This window comes from Symphalangus syndactylus, chromosome 1, assembly GCF_028878055.3.
Source record: "Symphalangus syndactylus isolate Jambi chromosome 1, NHGRI_mSymSyn1-v2.1_pri, whole genome shotgun sequence".
In the NCBI taxonomy this organism is placed as follows: domain Eukaryota; kingdom Metazoa; phylum Chordata; class Mammalia; order Primates; family Hylobatidae; genus Symphalangus; species Symphalangus syndactylus.
In genome coordinates, this window is record NC_072423.2 from 150,945,548 (window position 1) to 150,970,303 (window position 24,756).

At 41.8% G+C, this 24,756-nt stretch overlaps 1 protein-coding gene across 12 annotated transcripts in view; it reads right to left on the reverse strand.

Annotated features, from left to right (window-relative positions):
• MSRA (methionine sulfoxide reductase A) overlaps positions 1-24,756 on the reverse strand; it is a 376,185-nt gene that overhangs the window by 198,953 nt on the left and 152,476 nt on the right. For all 12 annotated transcript variants that reach the window (XM_055288662.2, XM_055288670.2, XM_055288653.2 and 9 more), the window contains one exon: positions 22,467-22,535. In XM_055288662.2, coding sequence (XP_055144637.2) covers positions 22,467-22,535 — 69 coding nt within the window. The remainder of the gene's footprint in view (positions 1-22,466; positions 22,536-24,756) is intronic.

A 24,756-nucleotide genomic window follows, 5' to 3' on the forward strand; every position in this document is an offset into this window, starting at 1 on the left:
TTTTATTTTCTTCTTTTTGCTCTTCAGTATATTCCAAATTTCTATAAGAAGTATGTATTCCAACTGTCAAAAGAAGTTTTTAAAAAATGTTTATACAGACTGACAGATAGTCTGGAAGAAAATACAATAAAATATTGGAATAATGGTTGCCTCTGCTTTTCTTTTGTATTTTCACGTATTTTCCAAATTTTCTGTTATGAGCACGCCTTACTTTTATAACCTACAAAATGAGGGCAGTTGTTGAAGCTCTAACATCCATACCCAACCCTCAGCCAACCTGAACCTTTGTCCTACGGCCACCCTCCTGATTGTGTGCATACGTCACTTCCTACACCCCCATCTCCACCTGAGGAAACCCTGCCTATCCACCCAGTGCCATTTCAGGTAGAACCTTCTCCCTGAAGTCTTTCCAGAATGTCAATCAAATACAAAGCTCTCTTCTTAAAACCCCACAGCACGTCCAAACCCCCTTAATTCAGGCATGTACATAGTCTACCCTATGAAATGACTGCTGGCTTCCCTGTAACCTCCTCTCTGCCGTGAACTCTGAACATGGGGCCCACCTCCCTGGAGACTGTATTGTCACATAGCATGCACCTTGCACATATGTGGCTCCTCAGGTGGAAAAAATCTGCTGAATTAAACTGTAACACTTTGAAATTTTAACAGAGTATCTTTATCAATGTAGTGTAGTTCATAATGGAGGGATTCCCAAAAATAAGAATGCCAGTTTATGGAGAATTCAGCCCATCCACTGAGGCTTTGAAAGTGGAAATTCAATGATTATATGGGGAGGACAGGGAATGTAGAGTTAAACATAGAAAGAAAAAAAACTCCCATTTTACCTCTCCCTTTCCTCTTCCAAATTCCTAGATTATAGACGTGGATTCAGAAGTGTTGAATGGGGCATATTTCCATCAGACTTATGTGCTGAAACACTTAATGTGTGGCCTCAGGCAAGCTGTCTGTACTCTCTAACCCTTTTTTTTCTCATCTATGAACTAGGAGTAAAGAGAATATTATTCACAGTCACTGAGGGGATTTCATCTATGAGGTACTCAGTAAGTGTTCGTGTCCACTGTCTTCTCTCAGGCTCCCTGCCTGCGCCACCTCCGCCCTCCCCACATGCACAGGCACACCCTCTAAACCCCCTCTCAGTCCACCCGAGGTCAGAGCTGCTCCTCTGGTCACCCTGATCTCTGAAAACCACAGCATGCTGTGGTACAGCCTCAGAGCCGGCCCCCAGTCCTCAGATGAAACGTACCATACTGCAGCCTCATAGCAGCCTCTCTGGACACTGCCTACAGAATTCCTGAGCCAGTTTCTCCATTTCTCAAGCATAAAATTCTTTGGTTATCACCCAACTCAGACGATCCCTCTCTAATGGCTACTTCTGAACCCACAGCTTTGCAAAAGCTTAATGCTTCTTCATATATTGACCTTCTCACCGTCTCCTGCTCAGTATCACCAGCCAGGTCTTTGTCACCCGAAACCTGCAAAGAACGCTAGTCTCAACCAAGGGCAGGTGAGTGTGTGTCTCTGGGTCACACACCAGGATGTCTAAAGCCTTAATTCGTCATCTAAAAAATGAGTAGAACTAAATTATTTATAACATCCCAGTTGGTCATAGAATGATCTGATGGCTCTGTGGAATGAAATGATAGAGAGAATCAAAACCTTTTTTCCTCTTTTTTTGTTCTCCTCAACTTTAACTGTGATATTACGGTTGTGATCAGTGGGTAAATAAAATTTTCCCTACAAACAGCAAGTAACTGGGTATCCTTTTCTAGGAAAGAGTATGAAGAAAAAGGAAGTAAAAAAAAAAAAGTAAGGGAAAGGAACAAATGAGTTTATATCCACCAAATGCCTGCTTTGAGCCACACACTGATATCTGTACATGTGGAATCCGGTGATAACCCTACAAGGAAGATGCTACTAGCCCCCCACTTAAGGATGAGAAAACAGAGATTCAGAGAGGTTAGGTCACTTGCCCAAAGACATAGAACCAAGGCAGACTCTGGATTCCCATGCAGGAAGGCCTAGAATTCAAAGTCGACGTCCTTTCTGCTATATCTCCCTGGAAACAACTTCAGAAGCTGGTCTCTGTGGACCACTATGGATGCCTGCAAGCAAGCTGAATTAAGAGCCTCCCTGTACAGACACAGGGTTTGAAGGATGGTGCTGTGGGATCAAATTATGCATTACAGAGATTCAGTGGCACCTGATAAATGACATGCAGTTCTCGTGGATCTCGGGAAGGGAGGATAATTTTATGGAGCACCCTATTAGAGCTGCATTTTCTGTAGTGGGCATTTACTGGATATCAATAAAGCACATGTAGAGTCAGGGGCGCAGACACAGCAAACCACATGCAGCGCATTTCCAAGGTGCTCCTCTCTACAGCTCCCTGGCTTCTTCAAAGGCAGAAGGGTGACACCTTGATGAAACCTCTGACCAGGGCAACAAAAGGACCCTCAACTCCAGCTACAGTTGGATAGCTATGGGTCCTTGATCAGAAGGTGGAACATAGGCAGAGACCAGAAATATCCTGAGCTCAACTCTAGAAACATATCTCAGTGGACGAGAGACAGCCAGACCCTGGCCACGGACAGACATTCCCAGACACCAACTTGGTGGCCTGGAGTAAGTCTCTTCCGGTCAGCTACCCAGCAAAGAAGAGAGCAGGGGAGGGAGGATTCAAAGACAGATTTCAGCTCTATGATGCTAGGAACAAGGAAGATGAACATGTGGCAAAATATGTAAACATTTCAATGTATCTTCTGTGCTCTTTATTTTTCTGAAAATCTACATCGTGTTAAATAATTCAACAAGACACCTTCCTTATCCCTACTCTTGATTGAAATCTAAAAAATTTGAAAATACCTTCTGCTAATAAAAGAAACCATATAGCAATTAGCGTCTGATTGATATTTTCAGTATTTGATGGCAACTAATTACCTTTTGTCCACATCATTCCTAATGCTGCTTTAATTTGATTAATTTTTCTTTTCAGCCCCTTCCCTAATTTAAAACGTGCTCATATGCACGTGTACACTCCACTGTACCTCTGCACTGTGATTAATGCAGCTCCAGGTTCTTTATACACATTGCTTTATTTCAGCCTCGACCCCGGGAATATTCTCTGAAGAGTACCAGGTCTGTATTTACCAAGAGGGATCAAGAGTCAGAACTCCAAAGTTGGAAGCGACCTTCCTTCTAATCTAGCCTCAATGCCCTGCTAATATTCACAACCCCTTTCATATCACAGCAAACAGGTGTTCAGTCAAAGCTCAAATTACCCCCTGCCTCTTGAAGTACCCCAATCCCCTTTACAGATCTAAAGAGAGCTTGAAAGCTATTCCTATATTGACTCAAACCCCTGGTATGTTTCTTCCTTCACTCTAATCCTCTCCCTTGAGGTCACAAGGGACAAATTTAGCCCCTCTTCCTCATGACAACCTGCTAACACTCTGACCTCTTGAAGACAACTCTGGGAACTCCATGGGTGTCGTCGTCACCAAGCAGAATCCAAGCTCCTTCATCTGCTCCTCATTCAACACATTTTAGGATCTACTCACTATCTGCTCTCCTTAGAACGTGCCTCACTGTGTCTCTATCTCTGAAGGACAGTGGAGCCACAGCTGCTACCCAGGGATGGACTGGTGGGCCATGGATCTCTAGACAGAATGACCACTGCTCGTGGAAGCCCAGGCTTCTCAAAACCAGCTCCCTGGATCAGCGTAGTTCTCCCAGCTGCTGGAAGGCAAGTGGTTGCTAGCTGGACATGGCAACAATAAAGGATTAAATAGCCAGTAGCACCACGTTCCGAGAGAATCAAACTCCTCCTGAGGACCTGAGAGCAAGGCTGAGATCAGGCAGGCTGAGAATGAGCTATAGAGCTTTAACAGGACCTGACGAATATGCAACCAGCTGGCCTGGGGCAACGTAAAGAAAGCCTTAAGAAAAAAAAAAAAAATATATATATATATATGTATACATATATATATATATATATATATGGCACCCAGTTTGAGGAAAAGGCATCCTTTCGCAATTTTCTATTTTCTAAATGTGTCTGTTCATGGGCACTGCCTTTTCTAAGGTTTCTGCAATTTGCTTTTCCCTACTAGAGTGGGTAGGAGATCTATGGAATTCCAATGAGCCAATGGCCATGACATTGCAGTAGGTGTTGATTAATACAGTAGAATGATCTCAGCTCCAGCTCAATCCTAAGAGAAAATGTAGGACATATGGACGTGGGAAAGAGGTCCCAGATGAAGAAATTTTCATGAAAGGTCCCCAAAGCAATCTGCAGCCACAATGGGACCCTCTTTTTAGCATTCTTGAGAAGCATTAAAACATCAGCAGATCAGCCTGGATCACTCCATTTCATCCCAGAAGGAACAGCAGAGCTGGGAGGGCTATTAGTGAAAAGTCAAGCCTTTCATCTATCACATTCAAAACTGAGGCGTAGGCAAGGCAGCTGGTTTGATATTCAGTGTTTTCATCACATGTGACCCCTCCCCCATAGTAACCTGATCAGTCACCTGCTGTAGAAATGGGGTGAAGAAAACACTAGAAGCTGCGGTTCTCTGCCACTACCTTAGCCAAATCTCGTAATAGGAACCATGAGGTACAGAGGCTAAGAAATAACTTGACTAGCATCATGAGCTCTTCCCCAAGTTACTGTGCAGTGAATCTGAGGAATTTCACACTTCCCATTTTTCCTATGGCATGACACACAGTCATTTACACATTATGTGTTTCTGGCATGGATAGAATACTTCCTCTATCACTTTCCTATCTCCCAACCATTTTCCTCCCTTGGAAATCTCTGCCTTTCAGCATGGCTTGGCACCCGGCAGGTGGTCAGTAAACACTAGTTCCCTTCACCTAGCACCTGCACCTTGAATCCCTCCTCTCTGAGGCTCCGAGTGTCACTGATCCAAAGAGTACCTAGAAAACTATAGGCTCGTGAGACACCTACATCAAAATGAGAACTGTCACCATAAAGAGCATCAGCCCATCAACAGCTAAAGCCCAAAGAAGTTTTCAGAAGTTCCCTTGAGACTTCCTCTTTAAGTCCCTCTCTATGACTTTTTGCTCCCCTATTCAAACCTAAACTTTTAAAATTAGTTCTTACTCAACTCTGGACAAATTAAATAAATGAATAAAAAGAATTTTTCCCACTTCTATTGACAATGTGAAGAACGTGACTCATCTAGCAAGTATTTACATTCAGGGCTTACATTTGAGACTAGGCCCCGGTAATGCAAGACCAGTCCGTATCATCAAAAAGCTTAGAGCACAGACAGAGGCAGGTAATCCATTCAATCTCTAATCATAATGCAAGGCGATAAACCTTATCCCATGAACAAAGGCACAAAGAAGGGTTGAGGGGGAAGGACTCATGAAAGTCACACAGACTTCAAGGAAGAGTAGGGTTTCAATTGAATACATGGGAGGGTGTGAAGTGGTTAGAGCAAGGGATGAGATGACAAGGCCTCAACACAGGTTGGGTGAGAAGTTATATGTATGTATGTATTTATTTATGTATGTTTGAGATGGAGTCTCACTCTGTCGCCCAGGCTGGAATGCAGTGAGGCGATCTCGGCTCACTGCAACCCCTGCCTCTGGGTTCAAGCAATTCTCCTCCCTCAGCCTCCAGAGTAGCTGGGATTACAGGTGTCTGCCACCACGCCCAGCTAATTTTTGTGTTTTTAGTAGAGATGGGTTTTGCCATGTTGGCCAGGCTGGTCTCGAACTCCTGATCTCAGGTGATCCATCTGTCTCGGCCTCCCAGAGTACTGGAATTATAGGCATGAGCCCACCGTGCCTGGCCCTAGTAGTAGTATTCATTTAAAAAAGGCTAGTAGAGTAGATCGAAATTAGGTTCTAGAGGACAGTAAATGTCAGACTAAGGAGTGCAGGAATCTTTCTAGTGACCAAGATTTCCCCAGCAAAGGAATGATATGATCATAGCTGTACCATGAGGAGTGTCTCTCATGGGGAGGTAATAATCAAATCTCTTAGAAATGAGGTGGTCATGAATCCAGGGAGTCTCAGTAGAGGGACTCTCACCTCTATCCACTGGATTCCATACACAAGACTACCACCTGGTCCAGCCCCCATCTCTAACCCCATTAAAGAGTGTGCCCTCTCTGCTCTTGAGAAAAGGGGAACCAGATAATTTTTATTTGGTGTTTTTATTTTTTTTCTGGTAATAGTTGAGGCTGTGGTTTAAATAGGAAAATCAAGCTCTTTTGTGAAAAAAGAGAATACAGTTGTTTGTTTGGGAAGGGTATGAAGAGGTGTGTGGGCTGTAGCAAGAGACTCAAATCTGGTTTCTTCAAATCTTGTCTCACGCCCGCACATCATTCTTCACACACAGGCTGGAGCAATCATTCTAAAATGCAAAGATGATCCTATCATTTCCACAGTCATTGATGCCCATCGTAAAAAGGGTAATTTTCTTAATCTGGTTTATAGCTAAGTGGGTGAATGGTGACACCAGATAACCACAAGAAGAATTGGTTTGGTGGGAGAAGGAAGCTACTATCTCTTGAGGGCCTAGCTATGATGTGCCCATCACCACCCCAAAAAACGTACATATTCTATAGCATTTAGACCTGCCTTGCCAAAGAGATATCATTATCTCCATTGAACAAATGATGATCCTAGGATGCAGACTGTAGTGATTTGCCATGGACCTAGAACTAGAGAGGTAGAGCTGGGATTTGAACCCAGGTGTGAATCCAAGCCTGTGAGTGTTCCATCTCAACACACTGTCACCAAAACTCACTTGTTCTAAAAGGAATTGGGAGTGGGGAAATGAAAGAGGGGTGGTCTTTGAGCAAGATGGGTCTTCAGGTTTTATATTCATGTTTCTCCCCACCCAAAATCTTTTGTACCATGGTCTTGATTTGACCCCTGCCTTTAACTGTCTAGATTTGGCATTCGTCTTAAACTACACCCCTACAATTTTTCATCAAATTTATGGTCATTATTTTCTGAAATACATTTTCTGTCCCAGTGTCTGGGCTTCTGGTGACACTCCAACTGCACATACATTACACCACCTGCCATTCTGTCACAGACACTAAGGATCTGTTCATTCCATACAGTTAGTTTTTCTCTATGTGCTACAGTTTGGATAATTTCTATTGACCTGTCTTCAAATTCACTGACTGAAACCTAAATTTGGCAGATAACCAATATCTGACATTCTATTCCAGTGGTCTGTGGAGGTAAAAGAGTTAAAAGACAGATGCAAATGCTGATTTACTTCATCGATACATTTTAGTCTAATTTCAAGCACTGATTTCATATTCTAAATCACATTACAATGTTCCTTTGACCTGTGCTCCATTCCAAGTATACCAGAAGTACAATCTGAAGTGCTTCTCAACTTCAACTCTCATGAAATGACCCATTTTGTATGAGACCCAATGCACACTTTCAACATGATTCTGAGTGGTTTAATTCAAACCATTCTATCTAAAAATGCAAGTAATATTGACCTACGAGTAAAGCAATAATAATACCTAAATACTCTCTAGGAAGGACTTGTATCTGTGTTTTGCTAGTGTCACTTTTTATAAATTTACTTTTTAACTGACAAATACAATTTTATAGTGTAAAATGTCATGTCTTGAGATACATACACACTGCGGAATAAGTAAATTATGCTAAGTAACATACCTATCACCTTACACACTTATCACTGTTTTGGGGTGAGAACATTTAAAATCTACTCTCTTAGCAATTTTCAAGTATACAATGTACTATTATTAACTATAATCACCAAGATCTCCAGAACTTATTATTCAAGTCTAATTGAAACTTTGTACCCTTCGACCAACATCTCTCCAGCCCCTAGTAACTATCCTTCTACTCTATGCTTTGATGAGTTTGACTTTTTAAAAAATTCCACATATAAGTGAGATCGTGCACTATTTGTTTTTGTATGCCTGGCTTATTTCATTTAGCATAATGTTCTCCAGGTTAGTCAGTATTGTTGCAAATGACAGGATTTCCTTCTTTCTTAAGACTGAATGGTATTCCATTGTGCATATATACTGCAGGTTTTAATCCATGCATCCACTGACGGACATTGTATCTTGGCTGTTGTGAATAGTGCCTCAATGAACGTGAGAGTATGAATATCTCTTTGAGATAGTGATTGCATTGCCTTTAGATATGAAGAAGTAGAACTGTTGAACGATATAATAGTCCTATTGTAAATTGTTTAACAAACCTCCACAGTTTTCCATAATGGCTGTACCAATTTACAACCCCACCAACAGTGACAGTCCTCACCAACACTTGCCATCTTTTGAATTTTTGATAATAGCCAAGCTAATGTGTCATTTAAAAGGGCTACTGAAATTCTTAAAACACAGGGACAGAAAACCTTACAAATCTATGAAACTATGGCATTTGAGAAAGGTCTATAAAGACCTAAAGCTTTTTTTGTATTACTATTCAAAGTAGTTACGTTCAAGCCAAAAGTACTAAACTAGGAGGCAATAGCTTCCTAAGTGGTATTCCTGCTGCATCTCTCACCACCCTAAACATGCCATCTTCAAGAGCAGCCAAAATGACTTAAAAAAAAAAAAAAAAAAAAAAAAAAAAAAAAAGTCACGTCACACGTCTGCCTTAAATCCTCTAGACTTCCTATAGTGTGCAAAATAAATGTTAAAGTCCCCACAATTACCCACGAATTACCTGTGAATTGCCCTTCATGATCTCCTAGTCTCTGACCTCAGCTGCTCCCCCTCCTCCCTTGCTGATTACACACCAGCCACACAGGCCTCAGCCACTCCTACCTCAGGGCCTAAATACTTGCATTCCTTCTGCCTGGGACACTTTTTCCATAAATCTCTGCAAAACAACTTCTCTCACCTCTCTCAGGTATTTTTCCTTCATGACTTCTCTGACTACGTTATTTTAAATTACAACCCCTCAACCTAGCCTAGCATTTCCTATTCTCTTCCCCTGCTTTATTTTAATCAACAGTACTTATCATAATCTGACATGCCATATGCTTTATTTATCTAATTTTCTGTCCCATCCTACTGGAGTATAAGCTCCTTGAGAGATATTTTTGTCTCCTGTTGCAATAAATAAACCATCTGATGAATATGTGAATAAATAATCTCAGTGCCAGACCATTAACTAGTTCTACCATTAACTAGTAGCCTGACCGTGGGGAAGTCAATGTCTCTAAGCCTCAGTTTTCTCATCTCAGAGTTAAATGTAAAGAACAAATATATACATACACACATATATATATTTTTTATAATATGTAGCTTAATACAGACATGGAAAAGCTGGGCGTTGCTGGTAGAAGTGTTTAACAGCCTCTTCATTGCAAGGCAGATTAAAAATGTCTTACATGGGAGAAAAAACAGGGACAAAAACTTTACAATAGAGTTACCGAACTTTCACGGCAATTGAAAAAGCTGTTTGTTATTCAGTTGGTGCAGACGCCTGGTTATTGCTTATGCATCACTGCAGACCTATGTATTGGCAGCAGGATTAAAGCTGCCTTCCCGGTTACTTGCTCGGGAAGGCAGCTCTCCTTTTCTGCACGTGGGAAAGCTGAGCCCCACACAGACTCCATACCATTGGGCTTTCCCCATCATGTGGCCACCCCACTGCATATCTGTACTGCAGAGCTGTCAACGTGAGGCCTGGCCAAAAGACACACCTGCCAGGCACAAGTTATCCAGCCAAGAGCATGGAACGGTAAAGGGTTCCCAGGCTCATCTGTTCTCAGGTAGCTATCACTTCCTGCTCCTAGTGTCATCACATTCCTGAAATTCCCCAGACGACCCTCCCCAGTCCTCCTCCCTTAATGTCCTTGTGAGATGAATCAAAACTCTTCCATGCTTCCCAATGTGAGTGTCACTGCCACCCTGACAAAGGTCATATGCTGAGGTAACAGAATGCTGGTGAAAGAAAGGATAATAAGAATGTCACCAAGCACTGAATCCATATGAGGGTGCTTGAAGCAAGATGGACGCAGGCTCCCACTAGAAACAGCTCCATCGTGACCTGACAAGCGGCAGAATTATGGAAATTAGGAAACTGGAAAAGGGTCATCACATAAAAAGATGATTGAGATTCAAAGGACTGTATAGGGGTTTTTAGGAGAGAACAGACATATGGCAAAAAAAAATAAAATTTCTTTTCCTACAAAAACACAGTGCTGATTCACCCTGAGTACGCTTGGTTCTGGAAGGTCACATCTGACTATGTGTTCACTCAGCTTATACTAAGCATATTTTTGAAAGATTGTTTTGAGTTTGTTCATGGTAATGTCTACCATGATGTATCACTGATTATTTCCATATTATCATGAATGTTGGAATCCCACCTGCAATCTAGAAGGATATAGGGTGGGACCTACATCAGAAAGACATGCATCTGCAGGCACCACTGTTGCTCCCAGGGTCAGTGGGCTCAGCAAGGAAACTTTGTCTTGGTCAACTATAATTCTTTGTCTAAGTCTGGGACACTGATGACCCAAGAAGAGGAAAAGTGTTTTTCCTAGTAACACCTAGTGGTTATGGACATGTAATAACACAATGATCACGGGCTTTTAAGACTCTGTACGTAAGAATTTAGGGAAAGTTCACAGGTTTTTGCATCATTGTTCACACTATTTGGGCCTAAGGTATGCCAAGCTAAATGTCTTTTTCTCCACGTGGTTCAACCATGTTGCTTCAACTGAATCCCACTTCTTAGGCTTTCAGTGGTAACATTCCCAGTTATTTCTGGAAAAAATACAACTGGCACTGTTTGATTTTGATTGCCTACCGGGGCGGGGGTGGGGGGGGCAGGGGGGAACACAACCAAAAACGTGTACATTGTACTGGACCTAACAAATTTCATTCATGGGAATTATTTTATTTTTATTTATCTTATTCATACACAACATTGTTCCAAAAAAGAATTTAAGACCACTTACAAAAATACATATACAAGATATGTATGAGATTAAAAAAGAAGTGGGTCAGTAAATATCTCCCCTTCTTGAATCCCCAAAAATTTGGCAGTGATAACCACGAACAGTTTTACCTAAACCTTCTGTGAGAACCGCAAGTATGGAAAATCCACTCTGCAGAGTGTCTTCTGCTACCCTCAAACTCATTCACGATATCAAGCAGAGGCATGAAAAAGCGCTCCAGGTGACATGGCCCAGCTGTTCGTCTTCGCTGCGTGCAGCATCCCTGAGCAGGGTTTGTAATTTCTTGACTGCTTCTCCATTTCTATCATTTCAACAGTTTGAAGGCATTCCACATCTGGAAGCAAGACCTCCTCCAACCCTCAGGCCCTCTCTGGAGTTGCTTTTTTAAACTGGAGCTACTGAGGGTCAAGACTCAAATCTGCACTGCAGCACGTCCCCTGATCACAAGATCTGGGGAAAGAACGAGAGAGAAGATCGCTGCTCCATGGAGAGAGCTTTGCCTGAGAACCTGCCTTCTGCCACCTGACAGTGTGCCTGCTTCTTGCTTTACTCAAATCTGTTGCAGCAATCTGTACTGTGGCTCTATTTTCAAGTATTCACCCAACTGGTCACTAATTTCAATAATCTGGTTAAATGCCCAAGTGAAAATGGTCGTTCTGTCAAATTAAGGTGGTTTCTATCCCTTGTTAAATGGCTTTTGACTTCAACAACTATCCATATATACACTTAGACTTGGGAGTATACATTTAGAACCATGCTCAGATACATGGAGCAAAATGGTAGATACGGAAAATCATCACTTATCCTGCTTTCTTCAGCAAACTGGATCTCACAGTAACCAAACAGTTGATAAGGAGAAGTATCTATTTATAGAATTATTTCAGCTCACGAATTTAAAAAATGCTAGAATTAGAATAGAATATCTAAATACAATTAGAATTAGAATATCTTAAGAAAATAATGGACTGAGGCAATGATCAGTAAGGGGCTGCTAACTTCACTGAAAGAAAAGGCACCAGGGCCTAGCGCAGTGGCTCACACCTGCAATCCCAGCACTTTGGGAGGCTGAGACGGGTGGATCGCCTGAGGTCATGAGTTAGACACCAGCCTGGCAACATGGTGAAACCCCATCCCTGCTAAAAATACAAAAATTGGCTGGGTGTGGTGGTGCACACCTGTAATCCCAGCTACTCAGGAGGCTGAGGAAAAGAATTGCTTGAACCTGGGAGGCAGAGGTTGCAGCGAGCCAAGATTGCAGGACTACACTCCAGCCTGGGCAACAGAGTGAGACTCTTTCTCAAAATAAATAAATAAATAAAAAATAGAAAAGGAACCGAGCATTAAATGCCTCTGAATGAAACACACCACCACTTACGGATGCCGATCAGGCCTCTAACTCTCCGTTTGTCGAAAATACAAGAGGACAAATAAACATAATCATTCGGTCAAGACTGAAGGAAACAGGACAGGCTGAATTATTTAATTTCTTAAATAAATAGCAAGGGAAAGAGAGAAAGAAGGGTGAACTTATAGATGAAAAGAAACTATTTATATCAACCAATTGCAATGTATACGCGATCTGGCTCATGATTCAGAGAAACTGTTTTAAAAAACATTTATGAGGCAACAAGGGAAATGGACTCACTGGAGATTTGATGATATTTAAAAAGTATTACTTTAGGTATAAAAAATCCATCTTATCTTTTAGAGATATATACCAAAATATTCATGGATGAGTTGATAGGGTAGCTGAGATCTGCTTTAAATATGCTAGGACAGAAGAGGGGGAGGGAGTGGGGATGTAGACAAGGCACATTTAGCCATAACTGAGACCTGTGGAAGCTCAGCGAGCAAGGCTTCTTTATACTCAGCTCTCTATTTTTGTTTGAAGTCTTTCACAATTGCAAAGTAAAAAACAAATACCTTTTAAAACTCAACTGAGAGAAATGATATTGACAGAAAATCTCCTAAAAGATAGGTGGTCCATTGTTTGTTTTAGATACAACGCAATTAACTTCTGGGTTAAACCAAAGCCACCAGACAAGCATGCTGGCATCTGCAGAGACGCAAGGGCCAAATAGTCCCTTGGGGGGAGAGGGTCACGAGCCCAAAGAGAAGAGCAGTGTGACAAACAGCCGTGAGACTTGCGCGCCGCTTACTCCTAGGGTGCCATCAGCAGTGCTGCCTGAATGCCTTGCAGTACACAGTGTCCTCCTAAGTACCCTTGAAAGAAATTTCTTTCTGGTTCCAGAATCCAAAATATGTGTGATTCCCCCAAGCGTGTACATTTTTAGAATCAGTAAGTAACACTGAAATCCATTGCCATTTCACACCCATTAGGATGGCTATAATTTTTAAAAATAAATAAATAACAAGGGTTGGCAAGGATGCAGAGAAATTGGAACCCTTGTGGTTCGCCAGTGGGAACGTAAAAGTATAGCCGTTGTGGAAAATGATATGGCAGCTCCTCAAAAAATTAAACATGGAATTACCATATGCTCCATCTCTGGGTATACACCCAAAAGAATGGAAAGCAGGGACTTGAACATAGATTGGTACACTCAGGTTCATCGCAGCCTTATCCACAACAGCCAAAAGGTGGAAGCAACTCAAGTACTTATGACAGGTGAATGGATAAACCAAATGTGGTCTATAGATAAAATGGGATAAGAAGAAAATTTTCATACACAGTACAACATGGATGAACTTTGAAGACATTATGCTAAGTAGAATAAGCCAATCACAAAAGGTTAAATACTATACGATCCTATCTATAGGAGGTCCCTAGAGTACTCAAATTTAGAGAGACAGGAAGTAGAATACGGGTTACCAGGGGCTGGGGGAAGGAGGACTAGATGGTGTTTAGTGGCTATAGAGCTTCCCTTTGGGAAGATAAAATAAATCTGGAGCTAGATGGTCGTGATGGGTGCACAACAATGTGAAGGTACTTAACACCACTAAACCATATGCTTAAAAAATGGTTACAATGATAAATTTTATATTCTGTATATGTTACCACAGTTTTTTAAAAATGAAGTCCATCATGCAACCAACTGATTTTTCTTCATGTTGTTGCTAGGAAACAGAGCCAAATTTATGAGCAAGTTTTATAAATTATGTAAGATTATGACATGCATTCTTTATTTCATTTCACCTTCCTCTCCTTTGGCCTAATATTTACCTAATTCTAATGCATGTTAGTTGTCTGTGTCTTGCATATATTTTATTTTTCCTTTAGTCCATTTTATAACAAGGCCCAAGATAAATGGGTGGGCAGAGTGAGAACAAGAAAAAGAATATTATGTCTTATATTATCTGAATTTGATCCTTGATTGCTCCGTATTTTTGTTAAAAATGCTAGTTGGGTTAAATTGAATAATGAGTGACTTTTTTAGTTTTAGTTATTCTCTATACCTATGTTTCTCTTCTTGAAAAAGTTAATTAACAGAGAAGTAATAGAAAATATTTGATCGTTTCTCCTGAACATCCTGTTGAATGTATTTGCTCTGTAGAAATTTAAGAAATGTCCACCACATTTGTAAAATAAATCTCTCTCTCTCGTTGCCAAAACTTAAAGGAAAAAAGGTCAGTCAAGTGGGTGGTTGCTGCACACTACTGCAAAAAGTGAAAAAATCAGCCACATCTGATCAGCTTTACAGGTGAGGCCAAAAGGGAAATATAATATTTTCTGAGAGCTCTGTATTGACACAGAAGCAAACAACCAGTCTCACTTGGACACGTGGTGAGAGTGAGCCTGATAGAGAGTTTAATAACATGGGCTTCTCAGTACCCAGCCAATATTAGATGAGTTCTCAACTAATGCTGTCTGTTATCTTTCAAAATGCCCGAGTTACGGGACTCGTCTGGTGTTATGAAGGAGAGGTGATGGATCCCATAGAGCCTAGTGATGTTGGCGTCACTCTCCCGGGGACTTGATCACAGCTCACCCAGAGTGAGGAGAGAGGTGGTCTGCCAGGGAGCACCTGTCCGGCTGGTCTGTCATCCCCATGCCAAGGGCCTGATGCATCATTTCTTGACACTCTGACAACAGTTCTAGGAGGCCAACAGTTTTCTCGTCATGTTACTGATGAGATGGGGCTTAAGAAGGCGGAAGAAACTTGTCTACAGTCTACAAGGATTATAGGACTCCAGTGACCTCTGGGAATTCTGAATTCTTTACAGACTCCTCCATAACCTTTTTGTGGGAGGAGGGCTTCATGTTCTGGTTCTTACTTACAACCCAAATGGGTGAAGCTGATGGATAAGTGATCTCTATACAAGTGAAGTGTTATTATACAAAACATTATCTAAGTTACTTCCCTCTACAATGGATTCCGTGCCATCCTCCAACCTACAGTCCACCTTCCTTACTCTAAACATATGAACCCACCCTCCTCTGTGACTCCATAACTTGTTCTTTTCTGGACCAGCCCAGGTCAACGTGGCTGCACCATCCCAGCTAATGCTTTCCAAACCAAAAGAGATTTTCAACACAGGTTTTCAAAGGTCTCTTTCTCCTTCTCTATATTATCTGACTTCTCTACACTCAAGAAGAAAACAGAAGTTGAAATCATGCGCAAGATATATAAAATAAAATGCATCTTAAACTATGTCTCCAAAGACCACTGCCCCCTCAAGGTGCTTCAAATTACCCAGGGAGTAAGGCCTATTTTTATCTCTCCAACTGCTCTACCATTTAAGAAGTTTGTACCAGTTAGCAGCCTGCAGCTCTGACCATCTTGTGAATTTAGATTGTTTGGCTAATTATAAACACATTTCAATGTCATTCTTTCTGGCCTTTTTCCGGGAATGAGTGGCTGCCCCTCCAGACTTCACATAATGGGCTTCAGTAGTTTTCAGTCAAGATTCAGGGAGAAATACGCCACACCGAGACTCGGTTATTTACCAACATCATGATGGATGTGTGCCAATGAGACACCAAGACACTTCCCTTTGAAGTCTGACATATTGCCGGCTGCTTCCAATGATGTTTTCTTGGCTGGCAGACAAATAACCGGGGCTGATTCAAAACTCACCTCCCATTCATGTCAGGCGGGAAACAATTTCTTGTGATTGGTTCATCTTACATTGATCTCACTCTCCTTGGAGGGGCGGAAGGTGAGCACTCCAGAGACAGCCAAGTCTCTGGGCTGCTATCAGCCACGGGCCCCTGCCCCAGGACCAGTCCATCCACACAGCTGTTCAAGAAAAGGTCCCCCGAACACTTGCCACCTTAGCTGTCAACAGAGACGTGCTGTGCGACCAATAGCACATTTTCCTAAGGACTCGGCTTGGCTTTTGCTCGCCACTCGTTTGAAGAATCTTCAGAGAATCTGACCCAGAAAACATGTTTTCCGGTGGTTTGAGGTCAGAGAGACATTGCCATCAGGCTACTAGGAGCCTGAAAACTCACGACAACCCGAAGAATTTGCAGAGGTACTTCTGCTGTTGCTGCTTGGTATCAATTTCTGAACATTAAGGTTTCTCACTACAGAATCTTACCTTTCACCAAATAGCCTGGACGTGAGTCCCTAAATGGTACGGGTTCATACCTTCAGATCCAGCAATCCCACTGCTGGGTATGTACCCAAAAGACAGGAAACCAGTATATCGATCAGACCTCTGCACTCCCAGGTTTGCTGCAGCAGTTATTCACAATAGCCAATATTTGGAAGCAACCTAAGTGTCCATCAACAGAAGAATGGCAAAGAAAATGTGGTACCTGGGGAGGCTGAGGCGGGCGGATCATGAGGTCAGGAGATCAAGACCATCCTAGCTAACACGGTGAAACCCCGTCTCTACTAAAAAGACAAACAATTAGCCAGGCGTGGTGGCACACACCTGTCATCCCAGCTACTCGGGAGGCTGAAGCAGGAGAATTACTCGAACTCAGGAGGTGGAGGTTGCAGTGAGCTGAGGTCGCACCACTGCACTCCAGCCTGGGTGACAGCAAGAATCTGTCTCAAAAAAAAAAAAAAAAGAAAAAAAAAAGAAAATGTGGTACATGTACACAATGGAGTACTCCGCAGCCATAATACAGAATGAGACCCTGTCAGTGCAACACAGTGTTGCAACAACACTATGTTAGGTGAAATAAGCCCGGCACAAAAAGACAAACATCACATGTTCTCACTTATTTGTGGGATCTAAAAATCAAAACAATTAAACTCATGCAGATGAGAGTAGAATGATGGTTACCAAAGGCTGGGAAGGGTAGGTAGTAGGGGTACACGAGAAGGTGGGGATGGTTAATGGATGCAAAACATAATAGTGAGAAAGAATGAATGAGACCTAGCATTTGATAGTACAAGAGGGTGACTATAGTAATAATTTAATTGTATATTTAAAAATAACTAAGAGTATAATTGGATTGTTTGTAACATAAAGGATAAATGTTTGAGGGGACAGATACCCCACTTCCATGATGTGATTATTACATATTGCATGCCTGTATCAAAACACCTCACATGACCCATAAATATATACACCTACTATGTACCCACAGAAATTTTAAATTAAAAATAAATAATGATGGGTTCAAAGAATTTTGAGTTAGCAGAATTTTTTTAAAATGTTTCAATGCTCCAAAACAACGTCAATTCTCAGTAATTGATAAGAAAGGGTCTTAAAGGCTACATAGCCCCACTTCCAAACTGGTTAAGGATGACCACTCTACCATCTGAATATCTCAAGTGATGGAGAATTCTTTACCCTACATCTCTGAAAAGTATTAGTACAATATTAAAACTGCAACTGTAAAATCAGATCAATTCCCTTACTGTTATAGAAGTATCATAAACTAGGTTTTATGAATATGAATTGACTTCAAAACTGAAATTATTCAGGAACAATACAACAATATTTATTGAATATAATTTCCAGAGTTAGCATAACTACTAGTGTGGATGTGACATTATATACAATCCAATGTATGTCATGCAATTTTTTTCATTTGTTCACTTTGTCTATCCAAGTTCATTATTTTTCCATTTCTACTTAACTCGGTGTGTATTTATTATTCTTGGTGCAATACGTTATAATATACGACCTTGTTACAGGGGGACATTATATCCTAATTGCCTAAAACCCTCCAGGTTTATCCCTCATTATTTCATTATTTCAGCATAATTGTTCAAAGCACTCTCTTCACTCTCAAATGTATCGTAGTTTGGATGACAAATTTATGTTCAAAGATAGTAAAGTTTAAATTTTTTTTTTTTAGACAGAGTCTCGCTCTGTTACCCAGGCTGGAGGGCAGTGGCGCAATCTTGGCTCACTACAACCTCTCCCTCCTGGGTTCAAGTAATTGTCCTGCCTCAGCATCCCAAGTAGCTAGGATTAGAGGTGCACACCACCATACCCAGCTAATATTTTGTATAAAATATTTTTTAATTGTACCAAAAATCTTCACAAATTAAGCTTGGAATCCCCTGCCCTCCATTTTCCAGCCTTTTAAATTAGTAAGCTTTGAGTTTCTTGTGAAATTACCTATCTTCTTCACTACGGAGCATTTTTAAGGCAATGAGTAGCTGGTCTGTGCTGAGAACAACCACTTCCGCAGAGGCTGGAACCCGGCCCTCCACGTGGACAGAGTGGCCCGTGGCCAACAGACTGTCACTTTCATTAAGATATTGACGGCCAGAGAGAACCTTTCTAAGACAGGCCCAGCAGGGTGGCATAAGATGTTCTCATACCTGAGGAAGCCTCGGCCATGTTTCTTTAGTCTCCGGGTGCCTAAGTTTGTCTGCCTATAAAGGAGCACAATGATGCCCACTACACAGGGCGGGCGCTCTAAAGATCAAAGGGGTGAGAGCCAAAGGGCACTCACAGCCACCAGGAACAAAGGAAGTAATTGCAAAATGTGTGGCTCCACTTTTCCAGCTTGCAAGCAGAGGGCTCCCACTGACTTCAAAGAGAGCATCACACACAGGCAGGAGAAGCCCCCCAGAAGGACCAAGCCTATTACCTTCGTTCTCATTGTCTGAAAGGGCAGAGGAGAGGGAGAGCCACAGAGGAAGCTAAGAATGGTGGGGGCAGAAAAACCAGAGAGAAAAGGAGACCAGGAGAAAAACTAACTGTTGGGCTACAAAAGAAAATCTGTGAAGACTATATGCCAGCAACAGTTTTTAAGGAATCATCTATCTATCCCTTGATATGACCCATTCATGCATTTTTCACACTGGAATGCCTTTATCCCACACTCTAGCTGTCCTTCCTGACATTTCACATTCTAATCTAAAAGCTTCATGGCAGTTCAATGGTCATTTGTAGAGTGGATTAAATTTCAAGGTTCTTATTTCGGGAGCATTCTAAAGGTAAGGTATATTCAAATGATTAACCAATAGATAATGACATTGTGGTCGGGTGCAATGGCTCATGCCTGTAATCCCAGCACTTTGGGAGGCCAAAGTGGGTAGATCTCTTGAGGTTGCGAGTTCGAGACCAGCCTGGCCAACATGGAAAAACCCCATCTCTACTAAAAATACAAAAAAAAAAAAAAAAGTGACCGTGGTGATGCACGCCCATAATCCCAGCTACTTGGGAGACTGAGGCAGGAAGATCGCTTGAACTCGGGAAGTTGAGGTTGCAGTGAGCTGAGATCGTGCCAGTGCACTCCAGCCTGGACAACAGAGTGAGACACAATCTCAAAAGAAAAAAAATGACATTGTAATTGGTGATACTATTTTATCACAAAATATGAACGCCTCCAAGGCTGAAGAATGGGTTTGAACAATTACAAGTGCCATCACTGTTTTGGCAAACTCACAGTCAAGGGAATGTAAGACATCCTCCTGTGCATCAATAATACATGCTACTACGGTCAAATGGAAAAGCATGATAGTAGTAGTAGATGTTGCTCCAACCAGTATTCTCCCAACAAAGGCTACTTCTTAAGACTCCTTCAGAGCACTCTGGGAAGGCATGCAAGTACACAAATTGATTTGCTAAATGGGCCTGGCTGCAGATCATGCTTTTGTGCATGGATCCAGCTGAAAGGTGTCTCTGCATCTATCAGGCCTTCCCAGGGTTCCTTGAACCAGTGCAGAGAGAGTCAGGGAACATCATGACAAGAACATGGAGTCAGGGTCAATTAGACTTGGGCTCCAACTGTAGCTCCAGCAACCACCTCCTTAGCCAAGTGGCTCTGGATAAGTCACATGGCCTCGCTAGGAAGAGAAGTATATGAGTCAGTCAGTGTTGCAAGGGGCTGGCAGGATGAAATGCCCAAAGTGTCCCAAAGAGTCCAGCATTCTACTGAGTTGACCCTTCCATTGCAGTGATAAACAACCCAGAATAGTAGAAGCCCACCCTCAAAACCCCCCAAATCCCCTACTCTACCCTAGGCCAGGGGGACAAGTGATAGAAAGTGAGAATCATCTTGAAGACATTAATATGAAATGCTGGCATATACTTAACCAAAACAGGGCCTCAATTTAAGCATCTGGAAGAGCTAAACTGCACTTCTAAAGTAAGAATTCTTAGATGTCAAACATATTCTATTTTATGATCTGTATAATTCTGCCTCTTATATGTTGTTAACTTGTAGAAATTATGCACATGATTCATCTCTTCTAAAACCACACATGCTAGCCATGCACAGTGGGCCTCCCAGGGGCTGCCTCCTGCTCCAAGAGTCTTCAGTCCTGAATATATAAGAGGTAAAGGCCAAGGACCTAGTGCTGCAGAGGCCTCAGAGTTCACCCGTCAGCCTCCTCATGGAGAAATGGAGGCTTAGAGAGGGGAAGTTGCTTGCTGAAAGTCAAACAATGAAGGCCTTGGGTAAGAATGTTGAGTAAGCTGCTATAAACCAAATCTGTCCACTCCAACCCCATTGCTGCAAAATAAAATAAAATAAAATAAAATAAAAAAATAAAAAGAAAAGAAAAGAAAGGCTTGCCACAGAGCCTTATTCCCTGTTATTTCCAAGTCTGTAGTCAAACAATGTCATCAGCCCATCTGATACTGAGTCTGCCCTTCAAGAAAGAAGTTTTACTTCAATATCACAACAGAGGGAAACCCACTAATAATAGGTTAGTGTCATTTACTATTTCCCAATATGACACAAGACCTAGTTTCTCATACGCCTGGGGTTGGCGAATCTGACAAACTGGAAAATAATAAATCATCAAAAGAATCCTTTGAACATTGATATATGTGACATTTGCTGTCCCATGATAGCAGACACCATGCTGGGACAGGAAAGTTAGCAAATCAAACATTTTAGCACATGGCTTAGAGAGTCCGTTATGCCTTGTACAAAATCAACTTCTCCATTTAAATTTCTGAGCATAATGATTCCTAATCACTCATCAGTATATTTTAAAAGGTGATAGCCTCCGCTGAGCATGATTTACCAACACTGAGGTGGAACTGGGTCCCTGTTTATAACTCTCCAGCTGCAAATCTTCACTGATGCCTAATTCTGGTTCCATCTCTGGGAATAAGGGAACAATCTATTTTGAATGTGCTCATTTACAGACCAGGTTGTTCTGAGGCTAATTTCCAGTTCAAACGCACTTCAAGGCTTCAAAGCAGTTTTGTACCCTCAAAGGAGATTACCATCAAGACCTGAGCAGGAGAGAAGCTATGAGAGGCATGAAATCAGGGGACCTCACATTTTCAGGAAGAGAGAAATCACAGAATCTGTCTAAAGGTGAAGGGGAAGGAACCAAGGGAGGCAGCTGAATGTCCAGTTGAAATTCCAGAGGACAAAGACTGTCATTTTCAGTCGGTAAGACAGGGATGAACCCCAGAACATTGCTAGAGAGAAGGGGAGGGGAGGTGGGAGGGGGGGCCTAAAGGAAAGAGAGGTAAGGAAGGAAAGAACAGAGAAAACAAGGCAGGCAAAGAAAGGCCCATGTGCAGAGATATACTGAAGAAAGTTTAGATGACATGAGACATGGCGGGAAGGAAACATGGATTAAAAAGGACCTCTTCACCAAACAGTTTGGAATTTTAACAGAAAAGTTCTGCTCAACCACATAATTGTACATTATATCACTCAGGGATTGGACTTTGCTGAAAACATTTTTAATTAATGTTTTCTATTAAGGAGCGTGCTTAATTCATGATGGAGAAGAAAGAGATCATTCAATTAGATTAATCTTTGTGTAATAACAAGTCAAAACTACGTAAATTCCAGCTTTTAACAAAGTGATACATCTATGTGGAAAAAAAAAATCCCTGCTAGCAAAGGAAAACTGAAACCGTAAATTAGCAGGTTAATTCACAGTGGGGACCTAAGAAATAGCAAATACTCAGTTTGATATTTGGTTGTCAACGTGAGAAAATAAAGCACACTAAATTCTATAGAATAAGCTTTTCCAACTCCAGAAATTACTAGGAACTCAATAGTTTTCTTGGCTGTAACAACTTGTAAATATCTAGAAGAGCCCAGATTTTGAAGCCCTGAGGACACTTGCTAAAACTAAGAAATTTGGCACTAGTCTTTGCACACAATTTAGGTTTTCTTTCAGAGTTGATATCTTACCAAATACAGCCATCTGTGTTCCCTCTGGGAAAGGTTCGACTGTTCTGTTGCCATTGACATGATGTTTGGCTAGAAAAAAAAAAAAAGAAAGAAATGCAAGTTTAAGTGTAAAGTTCTAACACATACTAACACATGTCATTAAATGTGTCAATGAGCCTATTTCTCCTTTGAGTTAAAAATGCACCCAAGCTTACCCTCTGAAGACAGCTTCAATTATTTTGTTTTTAATCTCCATTGCAGAAGGGCCTAGAGAACATCTAGTTCGGGTGTGTCATTTTACAAATGAGTAGGCTGAGGACTGAGCTTATGCAGAGCTGGACAATGGGTGGCTACAGATCCAGCCGGGCCTGAAGGCTCCCGACACCCAGCCAGACTCCCTCTTCTGCCACGCCATCTCTAAAAAACAAGCAAAGCTCCAACTTCCAGGCTGAACTGGGGATGTGTCCCCCTGCAGACTGCTAACAGTCAGAACACTGATGCACTCAGTACTTAAAGTGAGAAGCAAAAAGGGCAAGGTACCATTGGGACCAATTTTTCAAAAAGCACAATAGCAGAACATGTCATTTCACTACAATACAAGCACTGTTCACCCAGGCCTAAGACACCAGCCTCCTTAAGAGCCAGATAGATATTCCAGTACCTCCTACTGCTCCTTAACCTCCCACCCAGGTCCTCCTAACCAGTCACCCTTCCCACCCTAGTGGACACCGAGGACTCAGAAGTAACAAGTGACCACGTTATTGTTTTCCAGCATTAACTTGATCTTACAACCCCCAAACTGTGATCAATAGAGAATATGAGTATTCCCCATCTATGAGCATTTTCTAAATAATATCCTCAGCAGGTTTTGAATAGGAGCACTTACGTGGAAAATACAAAAGAAAAGGATAGCTAAGACGCTTCACACTGCATCGTGGGCACAGACGCTTTCATGTAATAGGTCGCATTGGATTGGCTGGCTTCAGGCAAAGGGCTCAGCACTGAAGCCAGGCTTGGAGGGGTCTAGGGAAGGATGACACAGTTCCTGCCCTCGAGGGGAGTACAGTTATCTTCAAGAAATAACAATTGCAAAAACAAACATTATAGAAGGCATATAATTATGTGCTAAGTCCTGCCATGTGGACAGAGGGTTCTGCAGGAGGGCAGGAAATTGTAGCAGGAGAGCTGGGTGGGAAGTCAGATGTGCTGCCTGAAGGCGCTGCCACTCCTGGAGTCCAAAGGAGAAGTCAGGTTTGCAAAGGTGAGCGTGAGGGAGTAACCTGAGTGAGGGCCAGGGGTCATCTTCCTGGGCCAGACAACAATCTGTCTTGGTGCAGTGGAGGTGCTACTTTGACAAGCAATGGCAAGTAAATCTCTTAGACTGAGACCAGGTCACGGAAGATCTTCAGTACCCATCCAAACCCACAGGAACCACAGGCAGCCTCTGCAGTACCAATGCAAGTCTTTTAGAGCCTGAGGCTTACAGGGCTCACAAGTTCAGGTAGCCCTTAGGGATTCCATCAGTTCCCTTCTGGGGCTTCCACTGGTTCTAAAGTCATTGTGGCATTCCTACAAGCAGAAAGCCTGGGAAAAGGGAGAAGCTAGCCCAGGGTTCTGAGGGGCAAGGTGGTGAGCTCAGTGGCCTTATAAAGGTCTGTAGCCACTAACTGGCACAATTAGCAGATGTGTGATGGAAGGTTCCAGCTGTGTGATGGAAGGACCTTGGCAAGCATTCGCTGATCTGGTTAGGACCACTGGTTACTGAATTCAAATAAACATGCTGAGCTTCCGTGTGGAGATCAAAGATCTGCCCTTTCGTTCTTGCCTCACAGCCCTGTCAGTGGTTTGGAAAACAGTTGCCTTGACCCATATCACAAGTCAGAAACCTATTCAAACTCTTTAAACCCAGGAATCCCACTCGTAAGAATTTGCCTTAAGAAAAAAACGCAAGAAAAGAAAAGGTGATACACATAATATTTATGAAAGTATTACCTGTATTAACAAAATCTTAAAATCAACTAAATATCCAAAAGTAGAGGAATTGCTTGGAAAAACTGCCATTTATGATTTATCAAATGAATAGAATATTACCCAACATGTTTTAAATGCAGCCTTGAGAGAGATACAGAAATGTGGGAAAATATTTGGGATAATGGTAAGGAAACACAATCCTATTACATCTTCTACATAGATTATAATGGCAACTAATTAAAATATGAATATTTATGGGAAAAGACTGGCAGAAGAACATAAAAATGAAAATAGACTATGCAAGACATTTATTTTTATTAATTTCCTTTGTCATTGTTAG